Source organism: Eptatretus burgeri, chromosome 7 (assembly GCF_056783735.1).
Source record: "Eptatretus burgeri isolate ZD-2024b chromosome 7, Ebu_testis_v1, whole genome shotgun sequence".
Lineage (NCBI taxonomy): Eukaryota > Metazoa > Chordata > Myxini > Myxiniformes > Myxinidae > Eptatretus > Eptatretus burgeri.
In genome coordinates this window covers 49,754,411-49,779,675 of record NC_140967.1, presented here as the reverse complement: position 1 = coordinate 49,779,675, position 25,265 = coordinate 49,754,411, and the positions used below count along the sequence as shown (strand labels likewise).

The window sequence follows — 25,265 nt, the reverse complement described above, 5'->3', positions numbered from 1 at the left end:
ACCCGTGACTGGTTCCCGGCGTTAGTCCGAGAGGGTCACGACTGGATTGTCCGTCCGGTGGGCGACGTGCCGCGATTCGAGTTACGTGGCCGTCGCACGCCGGCGGGCGCGAATCCGTAACACTGGTGTCAGGTCGTGCGATACAAATCCATCGCCCTCCTCGCGGCACTGGTATCGGAGAACAGGAAAACGGGCTCTCCTGTCTCCGGCTAAATTCACGGGAATCGGTCCAGGGGTGAGAGAAGCGACCCCCGATTCCCTCCAAATTACGAGCGAGCGAAATTAACCCTTCACGAGAAGCAAGATGGCGTCTCAAGGCGAGCGGGAGCCGGGGGTATTAGAAATGGATGTAGAATGTGTAGGATCCATGGCCCAGGATGGAATGCCCGTGCAGGAACATGAACTCGTCCAACTGAACCCAGAGCCCGAAATGGGTGCGGCAGCGGCCGCGGTGTATGACACCTCCCCTCCCCCTCTCCACCAAAACCCTTCCCCAACCCCTGCCGAAACAGCTCACCCAAGCGCACCTGACATGGCCCAGCTATTCGCCATGCTGGCGGCAATGACAGCGAGGATGAATGCGAATACACAACAAATAATCGAAAACATGGATGCAAACACAACTGAATTTATAAACGAAATAAAAAGCATGAACGAAAAGATCGATGCGAGTACACAGCAAATGAAGGAAGAAACGAAAAAGCTGCGGGGTGAGACGCAGAACATGGGCCGATGCCTGCAGGCGGGCATGAAGGCCGTGACCAGTGAGATAGGAATGGCGACTCCACGTGTGGGAGCGAACGAGCTGGAAGGGGGTGCAACGGCTGACAGGCCCGCGGTGGAGGCGGGTGAAAAAATAATTCGGGGGGCGTGTTGGGCGAGGGTCGTGACGATGACCGAAAGGGAAAAATTAAATTGGGAGACCAAAACGTGTGAGACGAGACACGAGGTGACGACAACGGAAATAATAGTTGAGACAAGGGAGGTAAAGGGTGAAGAGTTGGCAGTGACGGTAGCCGGGAAGGGAACGATAGAGGGAAGACTACACGATGAAGACGGGGTAAGTGACGCACACACACACACAGAGGTAGTGGTGGATAATGGGGGTGAGCTCGCGGAGCGTGTGGGGACCCAGTGCGAGCACCTGGATGGCCTCCTCCAGGAACGAGGGGAGGGAGTATGCCCCCTTGAGGTGAGTCACGACCAGGTGAGTTCGGTCGTGCTTTGCGAGGTTGAGGGGACGAGTGCTGCGAACAGATGCACGGAGAGCTTGGGGGGTATAGAGGCCCCGGAGACCCTTGTGGGGACACGAATCCCCAGTGTGGTTGTCCCTGTGTGTGTGGTGCAAGGTATGAGTGCGTCCCCGTGTGTGGAAGCGACCCCGTGTGTGAGTGGTGTGGTGGCGATGGTGCCAGAGTACGTGCTTCCCAGCACGCCGTGTGTGGGTGAGGCACCGTGTGTGAGTGAGGCCGTGTGTGTGGATGAAACAGCCAGTGTGGATGAGGCACCGCGGTTGAGTGCCCCCGCGTGTGTGAGTGAAGGACGGTGTGTGGATGAGGCACCGCGAGTGCGTGGAGCCACGTGTGCGAAAGGGGTAATGGCATGCGTGGGTGAACGGCCGAGTGCAAGGGAGACCGTGTGTGTGAGAGAGCGGTATGTGAGGGAGATGTCGGTTGGCATGCGGGAGCACGCAGCCGCGTCTCCCGGTGTGAATGTGATGGAATGGAGTGTGAGCGTCGTAACACGCAGGTGTGCGTGGGTGGAATGGAGGCGACGACGGAGACATGTGAGGGAAGAAAGCCGAGTAGCGGCTGTAGTTGTTTCGGGGACCGTGCCGGGTTCACCCAGCAGTGAGCACGAGGCCCGTGCTGTGCAACGCACGAGACCGCCACGTGCTCGCTTGCGAGAGTGAAGTCCCGGTCCGGAAACGCACGCGGTGGATTTGCCGATCCCGCGGACGGACAAAGTTTAGGCAGGTAAACGGATTTGGACCGGACGGGTTCTCCACGCGATCGTGTGTGTTAAGCTCCAACGGGCAAAGCACATGTGTTCGCGTGGGGAATCCCTCGAGACGTGGGGCTTGTGTTTTTTTATGCGCACGGTGACGCCATGGCTGCACGTGGGGTTGGAATCCGGCAGGAAGGGTATCCCTGCCGGATGGCACCGTCCAAGGAGGGACGAGGAACACGTACAGCTGCATGACGTCACGGGCAGGTGCAAAGTGCGCGAGCTCTGAGTTGCCGCGCTGGTGCTGCACAGGTAAAAAAAAAAAAAAAGCAAGCCTCACTTTCGGGTGCACAGGATTCCTGGGCAAGGGGTGGAAGACCCCCTTACCCTGGGCACAGGATGAAAACTAGTTAGGGGGAAGGGTTAGCTTAGTTAGACCGACTTCATGGGGCAGGGGTAAGTCCTCATGGAGTCCGTGGAATGGATTAGTTAGAGGGATTGTAGCGAGATTTAGGTGGGGAAATAAAAGTTATTTTAGAGGTTTGGAGACAGTGACAGACTTGTGGATGTGTAGCGGGGACGTAGTTTAGCTATGTAGTATTAAATGGAACGTGCTATAGTTTAAGGGACGACGTGGGAGCACGAGTTAGTTAGGGGATGTAGTTAGGAGGATGGCAGAGTTCATCGGTGTGTGTGTTGAAGAGTTGTTGGTGAGTGGATTGGAAGCATGTGCTTGGTGAGTGAGTGAGGCCAGCGGGTCTGTGTGTGTGTGTGGAGCGAATGGGGAATGCATGGTGCGATGAGTGATTGGGGGGAGGAGTGACTCCCGCCCAAGGGACCCCAGGGTCAGTATAAAGTGAGTTAGGGGGTTAGTCAAATTGAGAAATGGAGGTTGTTTTGTTGTTGGTGTGAATGTAGGCTCGAAACCCGTTTGGAGGGGGGCAGGAGCCCTGTTGACGGGCTTGGGAGCGTGGCTGCGAAAGGTGAGTATCGCTGAGTGGGTACCCCGGGCACCAGGCTAGTCGGCCGCGGTAGGCCATGGGCCCATGGGGGGCCGGGATAGAGTAGTGGGCACGGGTGCGCCTGCTTGGTGCGGGGGCCCGGGGCGCCATTAGCCGCGTGGGCAGTGTTGTGGGCATGGGTGACCCTCGGAAAGGGGCCCGGGAAGCCAGCCTGCCACGTGTGCGTTTCAGGGGAGGTGCCATGGGGGGCACTCCCCGGTGTTAGGGAGCTGGTAGGCTCGGAGGCAGTGTAGTGCCCGGGGGTGCCATAGCGGGAGAATCGCAGAGGGTCGTGCCTGCCAAAGGGAGCCACGTGTCCCAGCCATGAGACCGTGTGAGGGCACGGAGAGAAAATGGGGGGGCGAGGCCCGAAATTGTGAGGACACCAACACAGGCGACGGGAATCTGGGTTGTTAGAACCAATAGTTTAAGCGAGAGGCGCTTGTTGAAAGCCCCGGGGTAGTTTTGCAGTTAAATGGATAGGGTAGAATAGGAAGTATACCCCTCCGCACCATCCATCCCCTCGCTCTCGTTGTGGGCCGCTGGACCCACTTTGGTTATAGATCACCGAGCTCTGGGGAGGCCATTCTGAGGCTTCTTTGGGCCTCGGCACGGGACGTTAGCTCTCCCTTATTCCCCTCCGGGAAGGGAACGTAGGGGTTGGGAGTAGGCTAGGTGACAGGATAGGTTAGCCGAACAAAGACGATAAAGGGGGTTAGGGGACGATTTATAGAGGGGAAGTAAACATAAAAAAAAAATAATAATAATAAGTTGGGGCTAAATTGGGGTTTGACAAATTAAGGGAGTGGGTATGCACAGTGACAGGCAAAGGCGATAGGTGGGAGGGAGACAGGTAGGTAGGTCCGAGCCCGCCTTCCGAGTGGCCAGCACCACCGCACTCCCTCCACCAACCTCCACTGAACGGCAAAGGCTGGCCAGCTTCATCTGCTGGCTGTGTTGCTGCAAGGCAGAGGCCGGCCAACTTCATCGGCAGCTGTTGTTTGGCTGCAAGGCCTGTGCCATCGGCTGGCTGTTTTTCTTCAAGGCCTGTGCCGGCCAGTTCATCTGCCGGCTGTGTTTGCCTGCAGCGGCCTTCTTCTGCGGGCTGTTTGCCTGATCACCTTTGCCATGCCATGCCCACTGCCCCTGTTCACCAGCCCCGTTCAATTTTTGCTTTGCCCCCCCCCCCCTGTTCATTGCCATGTGCGCCAGGATCAAGGCAACAGTTTGCAAGCTGCGAGAACTGCCCTGTTGGCAGCTACAACACGGGCCTGCAGTGGCGGCCCGTGCACCGTGTTTGTGTCCATCCATCCATTCGTTGTGCTCATTGCATGTGCCACTTGAGCTGGCACGGAGACTACGTTTGTGCAGCCCATGCACCGTTGTGGTTCACTGCGTTCAGTTCAAAAGGGAAGGCCTTGGACTGCGTGTGAGCAGCCAGCCACGTTCCCTGTCACCTGCATTGTTTTGAGCCAGAGACTGCATGCGAGCAGCCTGGCTCCCTGCTAACTGCTTTTCTTTTGCAGAGTTCATTGATCCTGGGCCATGGTTTAGTGTAAAATTTGTAAGTTAAGGTTAAGATGTACTGTAAATATGAGTGCGCCCCCGGCATGTCTGTCCTAGCGCCGGCAATTTTATTTAAGTCGTCCGTGTGAGTGAGTTTGTTTCGGTAGTAACGCAGCCCTCAGGTTATTTATTTTGTGGACACGAATACCATGAATGTCGCACTCAGGGATCCGTAGGTAAAATGTAGTAGGGGAAAACTACACATGATGGCACACGAAAATTTGACGACTCGGGACGAGTCTGTAAAAAGGGGAGGGGGTAGTGTTGTGGTTGACCAAATTCGCAAACCACCATTCAGGTCCCTTAGGTGAGATATCTCGGTAAGTATATGTGTAGTTAGGCCCAAACCCGTTGTCTAGAGGGAATAAATGTCATTTATGCGTGCTGCGACTCTTCAGGATAGCCGTTTTTCTTTTACTATCTTTATTTTGGACCAACCGCCATAATTAACACCGCCAACCGCGTCTCAACAGTCATCACAACATCAACCACCCACTGCGGCGCCGCTTCACGTCACACCTCGCAACCGTCGCATCGCCACCGTTCTTGCGCCGCTTGTGGGTACCGGTGTTGGACTCGTGCAGGGCACGCGCCGAACAGCGTGTTCAAAAGCATCGCGGACTTTCCGCAGAAAAACGGATCAAAAACGACTCACGCCCACTTTTGTTCCGTCGAATCGGTGAGCGAGGGGCGATTTGGCCCCGCCTCCAGGGCGTTGGAGGGCGGTCGCTATATGCAAATTCATGGATCAAAAAGCATTCACGCCCACTTTTTCTCGGGCCAATGGGGAGCGAGGTGAAAGGTCGAAGGCAGGGGGTCAAAGGCGAAGCCACGGGGCTTATATAAGCGGCTGCGTTCGTCAGAAAGGTCGTCGTCGTGTGCGTTGGAGTCGAGTGCAGTTGGGAAGTTCGCAGGAGGAAGAGTTCGGAGTTGGAGTCGGAGCGAAGAGGACGGAGCTGTGGAGAGGCGGCGAAGGCAGACGAGGGGGTGCTCGCGTCGGTGCCGGGAGCTGCACACCAGGGAGGCCGACGGCGCGACCTGGTCGGGGTGGAGACGCTCGTCGCGGGACCCGAGACAGAGTAAAAATCCTCCTTTCCCCGAGCATCAGCAACCCCCTCCTGTTTCCCCCCGCGCTGAGATGGTGCGACCAAGGGGGCCCCCTTCCCACCCCCTACCAGACACTGTCCGCGAGGCCCGCGGAGTTGAGGCACCATCGCCGCTCCGCGTCTCATCACCAGACGGGTAGGTCCGACCCGGTCTCGGCCTCAGGCCCGCCTCATCCTTGAGGGTGTTCTTTTTCTTGGTTTTGGGTATGTGTTGTCGGCGCCGTCTGTGAAGTAGAATTGTATAAGTGTTGCCGTGTGCTCGGTAGTCGGATAGCTCTGCATTGTGTCTTCGCTTTTACATTTGCTTTTTGTGTAAAATTGCATTGTGTTTCTTCTTCTTTTCTATGTGCTTTTGGTGGAATTGTATATGTGTGCTTTCCGTTCATCGCGAATAAATGTGCTTTATGTTGAACTGTTTCCCGCTTCGCTTCGTCATTTCTTTCATTGAATCCTCATCTTGCTTCACGTAAAGGGTTGGTAGTGGGCTGAATACGCCCGATAATTAATCGAACCGTCGAGGCCGACGATAACACCGCTCGGTTATCCCGATAGTACGGAACGGGTCGCTTAAGTGGCCCGTGTCCGAAGTCGACCTGCGGCGAGGTGCGATCGCCCGGTCTACCCTCCATGTGGGTACTTAGGTAGGTCGAATTTGGCGAGCAACCCTATCCCACGCGGGGGGCCGATGGCTCGATCGCGGTGAGACCGAAAGGTCCACCCGTGACTGGTTCCCGGCGTTAGTCCGAGAGGGTCACGACTGGATTGTCCGTCCGGTGGGCGACGTGCCGCGATTCGAGTTACGTGGCCGTCGCACGCCGGCGGGCGCGAATCCGTAACACTATCTTTGTTCACCCACAGCACCCCCTCAAACTTTGGGGATTTCTGATATCAAACCGCATTTTCGGTACTTTTCATTCAAATTGATACAGAGTAGTTATCAGTAGATGGAACTCGATGAGATTTGGTATGCATAATCCAAAGGTGATTCTCTATCCGCTATATGACATCCATTTTTTTCTATATCTTATAGTTTCCAAATGGTAACCCTCTCAACTTGGGTGTCCGAGGGCCATTGAGCATTCCCGCTGAAAATTCAAAGTACACCAGCTCCAAGACGGTTGAACCGAATCGAATGAATCTTTACATGCTTATAGACCGTAATTAGTACTGCAACTTTGCTCATTTTCATAATGACCTATCTCAAGTTGGTCAGGGGTCAAAGGTCAATAAGTGCAATTTTCGGGCTTAATTACCATTCAAGGCACCCTTGCTCGTTCACGGATTAACCGATACGAATGAAAGTTCATAGGTACATAGTACTCAATGAGTACTGCAACTTTGCTTCAGGACATATTGACCTATCTCGGCAAGGTCAGGGGTCTTCGGTCAATGAGTGCATTTTTCAGGCAAAATGACCATTCAAATCCCCCTTGCTCCTACAAAGGTTAACCGATACGAATGAAAGTTCATCGGTACAGAGTACTCAATGGGTACTACAACTTTGCTTCAGGACATATGGACCAATCTTGGCTAAGTCAGGGGTCAAAGGTCAATGAGTGCATTGTTCGGGCAAAATGACCATTCAAAGTCCCCTTGCTCACACACGGGTTAACCGATTCGATTGTAATTTTGAAAGTACTTAGTACTAGATGAACAAAGATCAGGGGTCAAAGGTCATCGGATGCTCGGCGACCCATGGCCGCCTACCGGCTTGTTCTCTCTGTTTGTTTGTTTGTCATCAGCATAATTGGTGGTAAACGTGGGCGGATTTTGACCAAACTCGGGTGGTCGGTACATCTTATGGCCTAGTGCTTTGGAAATTGCGATGGTTGCTCGGGACGCTTTGGTTCCTTAGCAACAGTGGATAAACCATCAAAATCGGTACCGTTCACGCGAAATCAATTACGAAAGCCATTATCCCACGTAGGCTTATGAAAGTTGGCATGCATCATCTACAGATGATGCTCTACCAAATATATTCCGGTTTTTGTGATATATGGAATAGTTTACCCACAGCGCCCCCTAGAAATGGGGTATGCCCAAAAATTGAAGGCCCCCAAGCGACCAGGTGAGTGCATAGATCCGAATGAAACTTTGCAGGTTCATAGCACGCAATGAGTACTACAACTTTGCATCAGGACATATTGACCGATATTGCTTAGGTCAGGGGTCAAAGGGCAAAAATCGATAATATGCGAGAGCTGAAGGTGCCTTCACGCCAAATGCTACTCCTCCTATAGTACAGTAGATTAAAGAAAAATCGTTCAGTTTGTGAAAAAAAGTGTGAAAATTGGCATACATGTCCATTTTTATATGTTCTTTCATATAAGAGCAGGACACACCTGATCAGAATACCTTTACGGCCGCCATCTTGAATTTCAAAATGGCCACCACCGAAAATAACATTTTACGATATCTCTCGATCACCAAGAGACCTTGCATAATGAATAGAGTCTAATCCAATGTTTTCACACACAAGGAATCCAACAAACACACTTAAAATGCTCAAGTGTCAGTCTTTCTGCTTTAAAATGACATATACACTTTCCCAAGTATAGTTCATCTGGTTGAGATAGAGTTCTGACTTCAATCTGTCTGATAACATGTTCCTGCACAATGGAAAAGTTCAGTGTACAGGAGAGATGCACAGAAACAATTGCATGGTGGTCTGCATGCCTTTTTGCAGCCGCATTTGATCAGCACTGTGCAGAATTTGGCCACCTCGGCAAGTGCTGTCCAGAAAGGTATCCACTGTTCAATGGCGTTCTTCGTCCATCCCCAGTCGCATGGGCTTGGTAACTGCTGCTTAGATATCAGCGCTTGGCCCCAGATGTGTCCTGCCTGGTATGTCGACCTCTTGATATGTTCTGTGAGGGCTGTCTTTGTGGGGGGGTAGGTGATCTATTTGTCTTCCTTTCGCGAACAGAAGCTTCCTTGCCTGATTCACCTCAGTGCATTCACTGGTTCTATCATAGAGATGTATGACAAACCTTTCCAGTTGACACACATTCTCATCTGAGACTGATGAAGGCTCTTGGGATAAACTCAAGAAAGTGTCCGTTATATCAGGGAAATTGGTCCAGGTGTCCCAAGTGGTTTTCTTCCCAATGTCACTGAATGATGACGCCGTGTCACAGCCAGTGAAGGCATGGAAGAACAGAAGAGCTTTGGCCATATTTTCACCAAGACTGTTTGCAATCATGTGAGCCGGTATAAACCTGTAGTGTTTCTTGACTCCATATGCAACCCATAGTTCGTCAAGGGATAAAGCGTGAAATATGGCAATTGCAAGGACAACAACGTCAGTGTCGACTGACCTGATCAGGATTCTGTTAAGGCCATTTTGTGCACAATGGAGAGCATGCAAGAATAACCTTGTATCGGCTTCTTCATGGTTGCATGGAGCTAGAGAAGATTCTATGTTGCACTCTTGGGAAGAGATGACATTGGTATCTTGTGTACTATATAGCTCCTTCTCTTGTGTGGATAACTTAGCGACGCACTGTGACAGGTAATGATACAGCTCACTCTTATTTTGGTCCACGCGAAGAAAGCTCTGCCAGTTCTGCGGCATTGGCGTAGAATTTGTGACAATAATGCGGCTCCCCATTCCCCTCCTCTTTCTCGTTGAACTCTTCAAACTGTTGCCAATATACCGATCCCATATAACATCCAGACGTTTTGTGTTTTGCAGATTTCTCAGTACATAAGGCAAGAACACTTTTTCAGAATAGTCTCCGAATGTTGAGGAGGACTTAGGAAGCAGGATATTGACGATAACAGATCCATCGAGAATCTTGGCATCTACCTCTGGTGTACCACACTCAGAAGCCGTACTAGTTGCTAGCTTGTCGAAACATCCAATAAGGTATGATTTAGTACACTGCCTCAGTTCTCCCATGTCTGATAGAGAAGGTGGTGATCCCTGGTTTTCATGACTGAAGAATTCATCCATGTCAGTCCTGAGAAGGGGACAAGATATGTGCATTCTGCCAAACAACTCACAGTTGCTTTTCAGTCCTAATTTGGTGTGATGTTCTGGAGTGTTTTGAGGATGAAGTCTTGTGGAAGGGAGCCATGTTGTTCTTTGGTATAATGTCTGAAATAGGTTTTACTCACTGCTCCAAGTGTTCAGCAGCATGTGTGTCATATTTTGACTGCCCATTTGCTTCCACATTCCTCAGCCTAAAGATTGCATCTTCTGTCATCACCTCATTTGTGTCCAGCACTATCAGATCATTTGTATCTTCTGTGATATGAAGGGAGTACCTAATTCTTCAAATGTTGCAACCACAGCTTTGACGTGTTTAGCAAATTTCAACTGAGTGGATTGTCCCTGATCATGGTGGTCTGTAGATTTTGTGGAAGTAATTCCAAATGATTTCTCAAACTCGTCGATGATTCAAGCCACTTCAGCACTTGCTGTAATTCACTTACTTGATCAAAGCAGAAGGATTATCAGTGATTCCAATCACATCTCATTATTTTCAGACAGCAACTGATTTTTAGTGCATCAATTGCAATACAGATCATATTCGTGCATGCAAAGAGTGATAGTGATTGACCCACGCACAGGGACATTCTTTGGAACGCATGGATCGACTGACAACTGGAACGACCGCAGACCATAGTTTCAGAGCAAATGACAGACAGACTCTTAGAATGATAATACCTTTCAAAACATTATATTGAAAATTAAATTGGATAAAGTCATTTCTACATGCTCATAGCATTTGGATATCAAACATTGAGCAAACACTTTAAAGTATTTAGTTGTTTATGAAAGGGTCTCACTTCGATTTTAAAGCAGAAAGACTGAAAATGGAGCATTATAAGTGTGTTTACTGGATGCCTTGTGTGTGAAAACATTGGATTAGACTCTTTATTCAAGTGCTTAGGCCTCTTGGTGACCAAGATATCATAAAAATAGTTTTCGGTGGTGTCCATTTTGAAATTCAAGATCGCGGCCGTAATTGTAGTCTGATCATGCATGTCCTGCTCTTATATGAAAGAGCATATAAAAGTAGTCATGTGTACTGGTTTTCACACTTTTTACACATTTTGAAAGATTCTGGTGAAATATTGACTTAATCGACTGTACTACTAGGGTTATGATCAGATGGTCATGAAAATTCACACTCATCATCTGGAATGCATTGTGCACAAATGATCGAGCCAGATTTTCGATTTATATCTTTGTTCACCAACAGCACCCCCTCGAACTTTGGGGATTTCCGATATCAAACCGCATTTTTGGTACTTTTCATTCAAATTGATACTGAGTAATTATCAGTAGATGGAACTCGATGAGATTTGGTATGCATAATCTTAAGGTGATTCTTTATCCGCTGTATGACATCCATTTTTTTCTATATCTTATAGTTTCCAAATGGTGACCCTCTCAACTTGGGCGTCCGAGGGCCACCGAGCATCCCCGCTGAAAATTCAAAGTACACGAGCTCCAAGATGGTTGAACCGAATCGAACGAATCTTTACATGCTTATAGACCATGATGAGTACTACAACTTTGCTCATTTGCATAATGACCTATCTCGAGTAGGTCAGGGGTCAAAGGTCAATAAATGCATTTTTCAGGCGAAATTACCATTCAAGGCACCCTTGCTCCTACACAGATTAACCGATACGAATGAAAGTTCATAGGTACAGAGTACTCAATGGGTACTACAACTTTGCTTCAGGACATATTGACCTATCTCGGCTAAGTCAGGGGTCAAAGGTCAGTGAGTGCATTGTTCGGGCAAAATGACCATTCAAAGCCGCCTTGCTCATACACGGGTTCATCGATTCGATTGTAATTTCGTAAGTACTTAGTACTAGATGAACTCAGATCAGGGGTCAAAGGTCATTGGATGCTCGGCTACCCATGACCGCCTTCCGGCTTGTATACACATATATATATATATATATATATATATATATATATATATATATATATATATATATATATATATATTGTTGTGGTTACCAGATTCGCAAACCACCATTCAGGTCCCTTAGGTGAGGTATCTCGGTAAGTGCATGTGTAGTTAGGCCCAAACCCGTTGTCTAGTGGGAATACATGTCATTTATACGTGCTGCGACTCTTCAGGATAGCCGTTTTTCTTTTACTATCTTTATTTTGGACCAACCGCCATGATTACAACCACAACCACCGCTTCACCACAACCGCCACCCACCGCGGCGCCGCTTCCCGTCACACCTCGCCACCGTAGCATCGCCACCGTTCTTGCCCCGCTGTGGGTACCGGTGTTGGATTCGTGCAGGGCGCACGTTGAACAGCGTGTACAAAATCACGGATTTTGTGCTTCAAAAACGGATCAAAAACGACACACGCCCACTTTTTGCCGTCCAATCGGTGAGCGAGGGGCGAATTGGCCCCGCCCCCAGGGCGATCGATATATGCAAATTTGTGGATCAAAAAGCCTTCACGCCCACTTTTTCTCGGGCCAATGGGGAGGGAGGTGAAAGGTCAAAGGGAGGGGGTCAAAGGCGAAGTTACGGGGGGATAAAAGGACGGTGTTCGTCAGTCAGAAAAAGGAGAACGAGAACGAGAAGGAGTCGGAACGGAGGGGACGAGTGTGGAAGTCTGGAGCCCGAAGCCTGCAGTGGCTGGAGAAGCTGAAGAGAGTCGGACGAGGGGGTGCTCGCGTCGGTGCCGGGAGCTGCACGCCCGAGGGAGGCCGGCAGCGCGACCTGGCCGAGGTGGAGACGCTCGTCGCGGGACCCGAGACAGAGTAAAAATCCTCTATACCCCGAGCATCAGCAACCCCCTCCTGTTTCCCCCCGCGCTGAGATAGTGCGACCAAGGGGGCCCCGTTCCCACCCCCTACCAGACACCGTCCACGAGGCCCGCGGGTTGCGGGGCCATCGCCGCTCCGCGTCTCATCACCAGACGGGTAGGCCCGACCCGGTCTCGGCCTCAGGCCTGCCTCATTCTTGAGGGTATTTCTTTTCCTTGGTTTTGGGTATGTGTTGTCGGCGCCGTCTGTGAAGTAGAATTGTATAAGTGTTGCCGTGTGCTCGGTAGTCGGTATTAGCTCTGCACTGTGTTTTCACTTTTATATTTGCTTTTTGTGTAAATGGAAGTGTGTTTTTTTTTTTTGTGTGCTTTTGGTGGAATTGTATTTGTGTGCTTCCCGTGTGCCGCGAATAAATGTGCTTTATTGTTGAACTGTTCTCCCGCTTCGCTTCGTCTTTTCCCCCATTGAACCCTCATCTTGCTTCACGTAAAGGGTTGGTAGTGGGCTGAATACGCCCGATAATTAATCGAACCGTCGAGGTCGACGATAACACCGCTCGGTTATTCTGATAGTACGGAACGGGTCGCTTAAGTGGCCCGTGTCCGAAGTCGACCTGCGGCGAGGTGCGATCGCCCGGTCTACCCTCCGCGTGGGTACTTAGGTAGGTCGAATTTGGCGAGCAACCCTATCCCACGCGGGGGCTGATTGGCTCGATCGCGGTGAGACCGAAAGGTCCACCCGTGACTGGTTCCCGGCGTTAGTCCGAGAGGGTCACGACTGGATTGTCCGTCCGGTGGGCGACGTGCCGCGATTCGAGTTACGTGGCCGTCCGCACGCCGGCGGGCGCGAAATCCGCAACAATATATATATATATATATATATATATATATATATATATATATATATATATATATATATATATATATATATATATATATATATATATATATATATATATATATATATATAGTCATGCGCCGCTTCACGATGTTCCGGGCAACGACGGATCGCATATACGACGGATCTGCCAGCTCTGAAAAAAAAAAAAATGTAACTGAAAAATTCCTATCGCTGAGTGATGCAGCCTTGTATAAAAATAGCACGTACAATTATGTACACTGTACAGTACATAACACTTCATAATGATAATAAACGACAGTGGGGCCCTGTTATAATGCGATCGTTGAGGTCCATAAAATGCCATTGTGAAAAAAACAGGATCGTGCTAAGTCGGGATTCAAGGAAATCTGCTTTCAAACTGAACCAATGTTTGCACGTTTACCGTCAAGCAAGTAGGTTACCTTTGGATTAAAGAATTCCGCGAATAAATCGTTGTTCTTAGTCGACATTAAAACACAAATTTGTTTTTAGTGAAGCTCTTTATGTTGTTAAAACAATCGCACTGTTCCTAAAATATATATCACAATTGACAGGTGCTCGTTTCCTCATTTGTAAATTATAACATCGATGCAATGATTACGTATTTATAAAATCCAAAGGCTATTTATTCACCTTTCTATAAATCGATGCGAGAGGAGATTGTAAGCTGCTGCGAACAACACCGATGGCCGTCAACAGGACAAAGGTAAAACTAACGTGTCTTCCGTCTCTCTTGGATGTGTGTTACAATTGCCGACAGTATTCAGTACAGTAACATGCTGTACAGGTTTGTATCCGAGGAGTAATAGGCTACAGTGCTACACCGTATAGCCGAGGTGTCTAGTTTTGTGTAAGTACGATGTTCGAAAACGAAAAAAAAAAAGATGTTCGCACAACGACGACGTCTTTTAACGACGCGTTTCTCAAAACGTAACCCCGTCGTTAAGTGGCGCATGACTGTATATACATGCACGCACGCACACACACACACACACACACACACACACACACACACACACACACACACACACACACACACACACACACACACACACACACACACACGGCTGTCCGTTCATCTGTTCGCAGTTTATGTTGATTGGCTGTGTTGCGGGTGCAATGCAATTGGTTCCTGGCAAGACTGAATAATGTATCATATGGGCTCATTTGAAGTTGATATTCAAAATCGGATTCCATATTTAACAATCGGAACTCATGGCTGAGATAATTACGTCCAAATCTTGAGTTAAATCAGAAAAATTTAGGAAAGAGCAATTATTTTTTTCTGATGCAATACTCGTATAATTAAATCATAGGCTCTCCTGGACGCGAGGTAAAATGGCTCAAAATTAATTTTTCCCCTCTTTTAAAGGTAATTATTGTATGCCCGATTTTCATTTACACTGTCCAGGGACACCAGTAAGCATTTTTTTGGATGCGGATTCTACTTTTTGTGTCAACCTTTGTTGCTCCCATGAACATCCTTGTCTATTCTGTGTTCTTGCTCTCCCATGTGGTTTGAGAATGCACAATTAAATATGAAAAAAAAAATTCCAGTATTCTTTTTTATGGATATTTCTAATGTTTGGTGTTGTTATGAATAAAGTAGCACATAAGTTCACAAGATCGCAGTGCATTTCGCGACTTATCGATACGGGTCCCAGCGGAGTGTTTACTTTGTCCACACAATGTCATCTTCTTTCACTGGCAACATATTTCTCTCCCCCAAAAACGTGTCTGTTCCGTTTTGAACTCCAACCTCTGCTCTGTATCTTCACCTGATCTATCTGCCGTTGGAAAGGTCATCATCAATTTGTTTCATTGAAAAAAACCATTGCCATGGTTACATATTCCATTTGAACCGCCACGTGAAGAAACTATTAGCCATGGAAACTTTCACCAAGCCTACATTTTTCTGACTTTCTAATCTTTTCACCACTATTCCTTCTTCTTCCTCCTCAATCCTCTCGATCACAACCTTTTGATTTCATGAAGTCCAGAACAAGCCTTGAAAGTCAGTGGGAAGTGGGAAGGGTGGGTGTTGGTAGATGTGGGACTTTAAATGACCATTCACATTTCTCAAAACTGGTGGGGGTAGGCTAGGAGGTGGGAGGAGGGGGGGGTGGGAGAAGGGACGGGAATGTGTGGGAGGAGGGACCTGGCAATGCCTTTGCTAGTTATGCCATATCATCATACTCTCTTTTTTGTGTTCGTTTTAATTCTATGCACTCCAAAACCAAATAGAAGAAACGAGTTGAAATAGGTAATTAGACTTCAAGAATGTCATAGCCTCCAAGGTTCAGGGTGGGGGTTGGAAATTTGTATTCTTTATACAAATGTGTATCCTATAGTGCTGCTCCTGGTGGTGGAGTTTATTACAAGTCATTCAATGGGTGATTCTGGGGGGAAGTAACCTGTCCGTAAAAAGAGGTTCTTCACTTGTGTGAACAAAGGCAGGTATCGCTTTCTCTTGATTGCTGCAGGAGTCTCTGCTTCAAACAGCACCACCGTTGTATCCTTGTTCCGCACAAGAACATAACTCAAGCTTATCGGTAATGAGCAGGAACGAACAGAAGCTATGGCACTGAAGTGGAATTTGTTTTGAAAGCCATTAATTAGACGTATTGGCCGATGTGTATTCCAATTTTTAGCTAATTTCAATGTATAGCCTTTGAGATACAAGTTCCAACACATATCGGGCGGACGGACTAAGGTACAGACAGATGGAGACACCAACGCGAATTCTGAAGGTTTTCGTTAAAAATTCAAGAATGCGGACATGTACGTTGCTGAAATTTGAAACATATTACCTCAACGTACAAAGGATTGACTTCTGAAATTTGCAGCCAATTTCGTCCAGTAGAAGCCAAGAAACGAATTTTCAGTCCCTGTGTTAAAGTTGCATACAAAGAAACCATCCCATTTAAATAGGAGGGTGCTTTGCACCTCCCTTGATTACAAGTCACTCAATGGGCGATTCTGGGGAAATTAACCTGTTCGTAAAGGCAGGAGCTTCACTTGTGCTGATAACAAAGGCAGGTATCATGTGGTGACTCTGCACAAACCAGTCACCATCCAAGTGACTCCCTTACCCTCCCAGTAAATTCGTGTTGTTCTTTTTCGATTTATCTTTCACGGGTAAACCATCTTTGGAATAAAAACATAAGCAGAAACATGCTCATTGGCAGAAGTTTAGCAGGTGTGATCAAATACAATTACAGTTCAGTACTACAAATGGCCAAACATCAAACATTTGACCTCTCGAGATGAAATTTATACGAAATTACTTTTACAATTGATCTTGCAAGTAATGTACATTGAAAGGTGTGGTGAGTGGTGGTGGACTGTGATGGTGAAAAGGTGGTGGACTGTTTTCAAAGTGCAGAAGCACCGGGTAATACAAAATAAAAACAGCAAGATGTTCGGAGAAAAGCAAACCTTGCCAACAGCAGAAAAGAATTCTTCGAGATCCCGAGGCCTGATACGTGCTGCGAGCTGCATGCAGAAAACCGTACGTGCATCTCGCTCCTCGGGACTCAGGTCATCACCAGGCGTTTTACTGCGAAACATGTACATTTCACATTATACAAAATTATAACAAGACTTGGGAAAATAACACAAGCGGTGCTAATAAAAAGAGGCTCATAAATTCATTGGACTGAGTATACGAGTGGGAAAGCAGAGAGATCGGAGAGAAGCCTGTCACCATTTACTGTTGTGCAGCACTGGTGGTACTCTGAGCATCATTTAGCATTTTATTCCTTCAACAAACTCAGGTTTGGACTCTGCCCAACTGGCAGTTTAACAATGATAGATTTCGGAAAGTTGGTTTTGTGACAGAGCCAGCTTTGCTTTGTCATCAGCCCCTTGATGATCAGGAGAGGTCATGGTTGATGGTGAGGACGAGCAATTTGATCGACATCCTCTTCCAATGTTTAAACATGTAAATAGGTGGATTTGTTTGCCAATTCCTCTAGAAAGACACCAGGCTTATCGTGGTTTTTCTCTTTTTTTCGAATCCTTTTTCCGATAAGAAACCAAGCTCATTGTCTCTCCAAAGGATGGCTTTTGTGAAGTACCAAGACAGTTTATAGTAAGGTCAGGAATGAAACTCAGGTGGCACAGTGAAAGGCAACTGTATTACCTCTGCAAATTCTATCAGGGTACGGTTAAAAAGAATTCAGAAGAGACAGTTTTAATAACATTTTAACACATGAGCAAGAGCTACATTACACTCATAAATATAAAATTATAACATGGATTATAAACCTGCACTTTTTGAATAAGGACACAAAAAGTACAACAAAGCATGGGTGCAATATGAACAACTCAAACCACTGTCATTTTAAAATTTCCATTCCCCTTAAACAAATAGAACAACCCTTCCATGAGTTTTCCTCCAGGACCTTTTAAAATATATTTATTCAGATACTTTTTGGTATATTTTAAGCTTTTATTAACATGAGGAAGAGACACTGCAACAGAATCCATGCTCAAAAGCTCATTTGTTGAAGAGCTTTATGGGTTCTCACATGATCAGCAGGACTTTAGCAAAAACTCAAGTATTTTGTACAAATAGGACAATTTGTTTTACATACTTCATGCATTTGTCTCACCAAAAACTGCACAAGTTGTATAAAACATGGATGTAGTTAATTTTCCATGCTGCTTATATATACACATATTGTTACGAATCTGGAAGCTTATTGCACTCAACATTCAGAGTCCTTACAGATCAGTTATATCGGTAAGTATGTGTTTCTAGTTAGGGTCCTGTCCCTAATCAAATGGGAATTAAATGTTTGTGCGCTGCAGAGTTATTTTGATATTTAGGATTTTTACATCAACGACAACAACACCCATCTTCGCTCTCACAACAGCAACACTCCGCTCGTGGCATTCTTCGTGCGTGGGCGGAGTCTAACATAGGCATGGCGTCCCTCTTTAGTCAATCGGCAAGGAGCGGGCGTCTCACCCGACCTGTTTCCGCCCCAACACGATCGCCATTATGCACGTGGCCAGAGGTGAGAAGGTGGGTGGAGCCACAAATGCCTCCGCCCAGAAGAGTAGGAGTTGCCCCGCCTACTGTGAGCCTGTCCAATGGAGGATGGCCAGGGAATCACGCGATGGGTCCGACCAATGAGGAGGTGAGTGGCCAGGAGACGAAGCCCCTCCCTCCTGAGGAGAAGGTGTGGTTGTCTGGACCAGTGAGGAGAGAAACGGTGTGCTCGTGGCAGGAACGTTGGGCAGTTCGAGAGATCATGGCGTTTTGCCAAGCAGCGAGGATTGTGTGTGTGTGAGACATTCCTGGTGGGAGAGGACATTCTCAGTCCAGGAATTTTCCAACCTGGCATCCAAAGCCAGTGAGTGGTTGTCGACGACGGCCCTGCAGAAGGTGGTGGTCGTGGACTTCGGGTCGTGGGTTCGAGTCCCACCGTGGTGATTCGAGTCGGTGTGACTGCACAAGGCGGGGCAGGTACCCCGGGCCGGTTCTACCGAATGAAGAGCCATCGGGTCCACTTTCTTTTTGGGTGTGCGTCTGTGTGTGGGCCTGTCTGCAAGTAGGAATTGCTAAGTAATTTCAGCTCGTTTTTGTGTTTTCTTCATTGGTTTAGCACGGTGCGTGTTGAGAAGTAGCGAGAGTAAATTGTGCATTTGGACCGACGGATGTCGGTAACCATCCGCTCGGGTTACGCACGGTTCGAGCACGCTACTGGCTCGTTCCGCTCGAGCTCCGCCGAGGGTGAATTTCCCCGGTAGTTTGGACGACATGGGTATTTTGGTAAATTGAAATTGGCAATCGACCCTATCCCACGCGGTCGACCTATTGGCGATCTTCGGTCCGATAAGGGACCCATCGGCTCTGGGGTTATCCGGGGTGACGGCCTATAAATTCCGGGTGTTCGGTGGAGCCGACTCTACTGCTCCACCTAGCGGTCGTGCTCGCCACCGAAACTCGGCACCACAACAATATCACCGGGAATTGGAGAAAGAAAAAAAAAAGGTCAAAAAATCATCAAATCACTCGTGCAAACAATTATTTCAAATTTATGATCATAATAATAATTTAATGTTCTATTTAAGATCCCAACTTATCAATCTATCGGCATGATTACTAAAGCTCTCATCTCGCATGTTCCCGAAATACAGCCAAAACGGTACATGATAGCGCAAAAATGTTATGGCCACCTTACTCACCATTCTCCTGCGGTGTGCAGTATCAAGATTTGGTCAAATCGGGCAACGAAAATTTTTTTTTTAAAAACCAATTCCCGATTCAGTCAAGTACTCTTCGGGAGAATTTGATCAATGAAAACAACCTTAGTGGTATAGTTCACTGGAGCTATCTTTTTTTGTTCTTGAAATGATTTTTTTTTTTCCATCAACCGCTGTCACGAGAACCCAACGGGTTCACTGGTCGTCTATTGTCTAAACAAAAATGCAATCTTCAGCTCCATCTCGGATAAATTTATACCATTAAATTCACATCAAATTCTATGTAAAACGTGTTGAAGAAGATAAGTCAAATGTATAGAACTCAGAAGCAGACAATTAAATTTAAAACGTAGTGCAGGTTTTCTTTTTGGAAACATTTTTTACTGTACACAAAAGAGTGCAATTGTTTGCAAGAGCAACATTATTTCCCTTTATATCAAAAGAAAGCAATAAACAAATTAAAATATTGATGCATTTCACTTTTGAGAAACTTTTTGCTCAAAGTCAGAAAGGTAACACCCCAGTTTGCATGAAGCATAGGTTCCTAAGAAATTCGCACAAAGCGAAGCTTATACAACTTTGTGTCAATGAAGCTTATAGAACTATTTCCAGGGGTAGGCGCTATTTACCTCCACCACCGAAGGTGGATGGAGGTTATTTCACTCTGTCTGTTGAAGGACAGGATATCTCAAAAAATTGTGGAAGGATTCGGACGAAATTTGGTGGAAAGGTTGGTGTGTTACAAGGATGAATCTATTCGATTTTGGTGAAGATCCAAATGCGAGAATTTTTTAAGCGATTCTTCACCATTGCGTGATCGGGCTAAAATAATATATAGCACGATAGCTCAAAAAGTTAGGGACGGATTCGGACGAAACTTGTTGGATGAGTTGGTTAGGTGAAAGAACAAGTCAGTTAAATTCAAGTTCAGGTCCAAATCCAGATTCGGCCTATCAGTGGGATACACAACGTAAACTAATCAGCCTGGGAGAGGTATGTGCTCTATCAAGTGCCTTCTCGTTCCAACTGTAATAACCTGAAAACATTAATGTACACTATTAAGTGTAAATATTAGTAATTAACTAATTATGTGAATGTTATGCAAATTGCTATGGCGCTCAAATCTATCGAACCACCCTTGAATGGTCATAAATGTTTCTTTGATAGTAGATCCCTCGTTTTCCTGTTCTTTTAATTCATCATACAAGCTCAGCACTTTTACCATTACTGTCTGGCTTAAAGTCAGTCATGTCCTCAATCCAGGAGGATAAAAGTCTCTCGATTTTCTCCATTACATTGTTCCACGATCTCATCAATTTTGTTGCACCTATGGGAGTGGTGAACCGACTCGATTTTTTTTTTTTTTTACAATGACTCCTTAAACCAAATGCATGCCCAGCAGCGGTGGCACCAACACTCGACTCCATCAGCGATAATACTTCAAAATTCAGCTCAAGAATGATGCTTTTTCTTCACGCTTTGGCCTCATTTGGAGAGCGAGAACTTGCTGCAAGTTTTGATGTCACAAGAGAACTGGAATAAGCACTTCATACAATTCAAAAATAGGTTATAAAAATAGCTACCAAGGTTGGAGTCAATATGGCGGCACACAGAGCAGGAAGAAAACATTGCATATGTAACACGAGCGCTAATTGGTTGAGAGGAGACGGGCTCTGATTGGGTGACAGCGATGTCAACACAAGCTGCAGTCACGTTTTTGGTCGACACAGAGCATTTAAATTTGTAACTGTTGACTCACTTGAGTGGGGAGGGGGGGGATTAATGCAATTCAACATCTAAGGTTTTTAATTTGTGATAAAGGGACTATTACTGTAGTGTAGAATATTACTGTAATTTAAATTTCAATGCAAAACAAAATGTGTTCTGCCAAACATGAACCGAGACATGCTCAAAATACTCAGCAGACAGATTACTGCACACGGAGAATGTATTAGAGAGTAACTGCAGAAAAAGTAAGATTGTCAATAGGCAAAGATTAGAATTCTCGATATGAAACAAACATGAAACAATTAAAACTTCAGTTTAAAAGTTATACCTCCTTTACAAACCAATCTCAACAAATAATAGCTGAAGGATTACCCACAATGATCGCACAAAAGCCAGCATCGAGGGATAATCTCACCTTACAGGACTCTTTTCTTTGTAGTGTGGGCTTTGACTTCGACCGATAAAGCCCCTACGACTGAAAAAGTGAACAAAACAGGCAAGAATGTAAGCAACAATGAGTGCATCTCATTCCGAGCAAACAATTTTACTCGCATCCTATCCCGAACACAGCAAACTTACAAGTCAGCCCCCCGAAAGCCACCACGGCTGCAAAAAAAGAAAAGAAAGATTTTACACACATGCATATGCACACACTTCAAAATAAACAATTCGACATCGCAACATCAACTGATCCGCCACTGCCCACATTAAGTTTTTGCTTCCGCCAACTTTGACCTAAAACCTCAAGACCATTTGACCTCAATATCTAATCTGTACAAATGTGTCATGGTACATGTACTTAGTTTAGTTGAAATCCCAGAGCCAGTGGTATCACATTAACAAGAGTTTTAATGTGACCTCTGACCCTTGACCTTTTAGTAACAAATAATCGACCATGGCTGGACACACAGACATGAGGTTCATACATGATTGTACCAAGTTTGATTAAAATCCCTTCAGCTGTTCCTTCCAAAATCAAATAATCCCTCAGAATCCAAAAATTGCTTTTATGTGTCTGCGTAGTTCCAATCACATACCTCTCTTGTCTATTCATCAGTGCCTTAATTACATTAATTTGCTTTCTCAACATGCCATACTGTCATAATTACCTTGTCAAATGATACAGAACTGGAGAAAGATGGTGTTATGATGATGAGACGATTACGATTTGGCCTAAAACCATCATAATCATAATCATCACAGCCTCAGACCTGGCTAAAATCCTATAATAATCAATTCAAACAAGATCACCATCCTCCCAACTGATACAAAATGGAAAATAATAAAACTGCACAAGACTGAGCAAACAAGAAGTAATTGAATCATGTAGAACTGGATTTGAGCATTTTCTTTTTCACCTTTGAACTTTTGCAATACTTTAAAAGTGTCGTTCTGGCAGTTTTTGTTTCTTTTTTTAAAAAAAATTTCTACAAAACTTTAAGCATTTGCATTGGTTCTCGATTGGCGCTTGAAAAATCAATAGTTCTCATAACAAATTAAAAAATTTAAAATATATATATATATATATATATATATATATATATATATATATATATATATATATATATATATATATATTTTGTAAATATCTTGTGGCAAATCTGTGAGATAATTAGCCCAGTGTCCTGAGTTTGAGCCCCTGTCGTGTCATTGAAATAACATCAGGTGGGTTGGCTTAGCCTGTCATCCTTCCGAGGTCAGCAAAATGAGCACGAGCTGATTGGGGTAATAAGCCAAAATGACAACCGAGTATCCTGAGTCAGTGTGACGTAACCGAGTTTGAATGTAAAATGTCTATTAATGCTCAACCCATATTTATGTTCCACCCATATCATGCCTCATGCATATTCTTTTTTGACTCGTGCATATTTTTGCTCGAGCCACATGGCAAGTCATCGCCGCTGCAAGTGGGAGAGAGCGGCAATGCCCTGTCTGGCAGGACGTGGATCTGGAAAAGGCACGGTTTTTACCGATGCACTTGGAGTGTTACAAATAAAGGAAAGTGATTTAAACCTCTGCAAGGGTTGGTTAAACTGCCTGGAGCATTCTTATTCAAGAATCGGGGCACGTAGGCCGTTCCAGGATAGTCAGAGTGGCGACCCATCCAGGAATGCACTCCTTAACCAAATAAAACTGCCTCGGAAGCCCTACGCGCCTCGTGACGTTATTTAACGCGACTCGTGACGTGACTCGTTATTTGTTTATTAAAACTTTCAGATGAAACAATCATAGAAAGCAAATTTGCCATGTCCAAACTAATTCGGCCAATCTCTAACCAGCGCACATTCATATATCTATCAACAACATCTCATTAATATGCATGACAGACTTTATTGGCCTCAATTAGGCAATACGTTCATCATTGATTGGCTTCAATACAGCGTCAAGCCCATCTTTCATTGGCCTCGATTCATCAACAAGCTTATCCAATGGCATCATTAAGGCAACCAGAGGAGTGTTCATTGACTTCAAAAGAAAAAATAAAATAAACCAATGTCACCCGCAGGGTGACCCGTATCTTGCCAAAAGGTGACCACGTGTGACTTCTTTAAGGTCACACTGAGGTGAACAGAGCTGCTATCCACCAGGAGCGACTCCTTGAGGAATATCTGCCTACGAGAGATTCCGATGAGAATCGTTCTACAGAGTAACCATGAAATATATGCGTTTGCCTCATAACGTCACCAAATGACGTCATAATGTCTCAAGCTTGACATATCTAGAAAGCACTCATCGAGGTGTTCAATTTGAGGTACTACACGATATGGTTCCTAAAACTTGAAAATTTGACCTTGGGGTCAAATATGTTTGACCTAAGGCGCTAACCATGAAGGTCAAGGCCAATCGCCACCAAAAATTAATCAGCTGAGCGCCAGACCATGAACTATATTCCCATGAAGTTTGAAGACTATCCGATCAAAATTACTCAAAAAATAAGGGTTTCGTCGACTCCCCTGATTTGCGACAAAGTGACCTTGACGTTCAAAATTTTATGCGCTGAAAGGGACCTCTATAGGCCTCTGATATACATAGTTACAAAAATTTCCAATGATAACTGTGCTCTGCAGAATTTTTTATACGTGATGACAGACAAACAAAAAAAAGTTTCAAAAAAAAAAATACAAGCTGACTAACATATCTTGCAAAAACTTCGTTTTGGCAAGATAAAAATCACAAGGCTTCCAAAATGCATCTTAAAGTGCCTTACTCCATCAGGAACAACCCATTAATTCTTCTTCCTCTTCATCAAAATCTCTTCCATTTCTCTATAGAGGCTTATTTCCCAAAACCTCCTCACTTTGAAACGCTTAGTTCATCCAACCTCTTCTTTTACTTACAGCTCAATTTTCCTCTATGCCTTCAACCAAATCTCACCACCACCCCACTTATGAAGGTTGTCACAGGTTATCCAGTCTGGGAATCCTGAGATGTTAATTTTTCAAAGGCTGTGTGCACATGACAAACATTTCCACTGCACGTCCATTCATAGTGCCACACCCCTACACGTCAGTAACATTCCACACTTTTGCTCCCTTCTCTCAACTTCCACCTGCACCCCTACCCACACTCCCCCCCCCCTGCCCGGGATCCCCCATACACCGCACCCTCTCCTTGCGTTGCATTTGTAGCGTTCTCTCTCAGAAGACATGGACCAACTTTCAATCACTCATCCCAACTCTCTTTTCCTCATATGTGGGTACTTCGATGGTCATGCAAATTGGTTGAGTATTGGTGTCTCTCTAACCAGCCATGGAACTTCTGCAAATGATTTCTGTGACTCCATGGGTCTGACTCAATCTGTGAACATTGTCACATGGATTTCTGTCAATGGCAAATCTTCCCTCCTGGATTTGGTGATAATCAACTTTCCCCCAAATGTATCTTACTCGTCTTCTGGCCCAATTGGCTCTTCTAATCATGTGCGAGTGAAGGAAAACATCTCGATGGCTATTCTCAGAGAACAGCCTCTCTGCCGGTGAGTCGGGCAGTTCACTCAAGCAAACTGACAGGGACTACAAGCAGCCACCACACTTCAAGGACTGGTCTCCTATATTCAGACA

The 25,265-nt window shown here is 46.0% G+C and overlaps 1 protein-coding gene across 9 annotated transcripts in view; it reads right to left on the bottom strand.

Moving 5' to 3' along the window:
- Positions 1–25,265, bottom strand: part of RBM39 (RNA binding motif protein 39) — a 177,491-nt gene that overhangs the window by 54,144 nt on the left and 98,082 nt on the right. For all 9 annotated transcript variants that reach the window (XR_015060075.1, XM_085888419.1, XM_085888418.1 and 6 more), the window contains 3 exons: positions 21,784–21,810; positions 21,620–21,679; positions 16,699–16,819 (listed from right to left, as the gene is read on the bottom strand). Coding sequence is in view for 8 of the 9 variants with exons in the window: in XM_085888419.1 (XP_085744545.1) it covers positions 16,699–16,819; positions 21,620–21,679; positions 21,784–21,810 (208 nt within the window). In the remaining variant the exon portion in view is untranslated. The remainder of the gene's footprint in view (positions 1–16,698; positions 16,820–21,619; positions 21,680–21,783; positions 21,811–25,265) is intronic.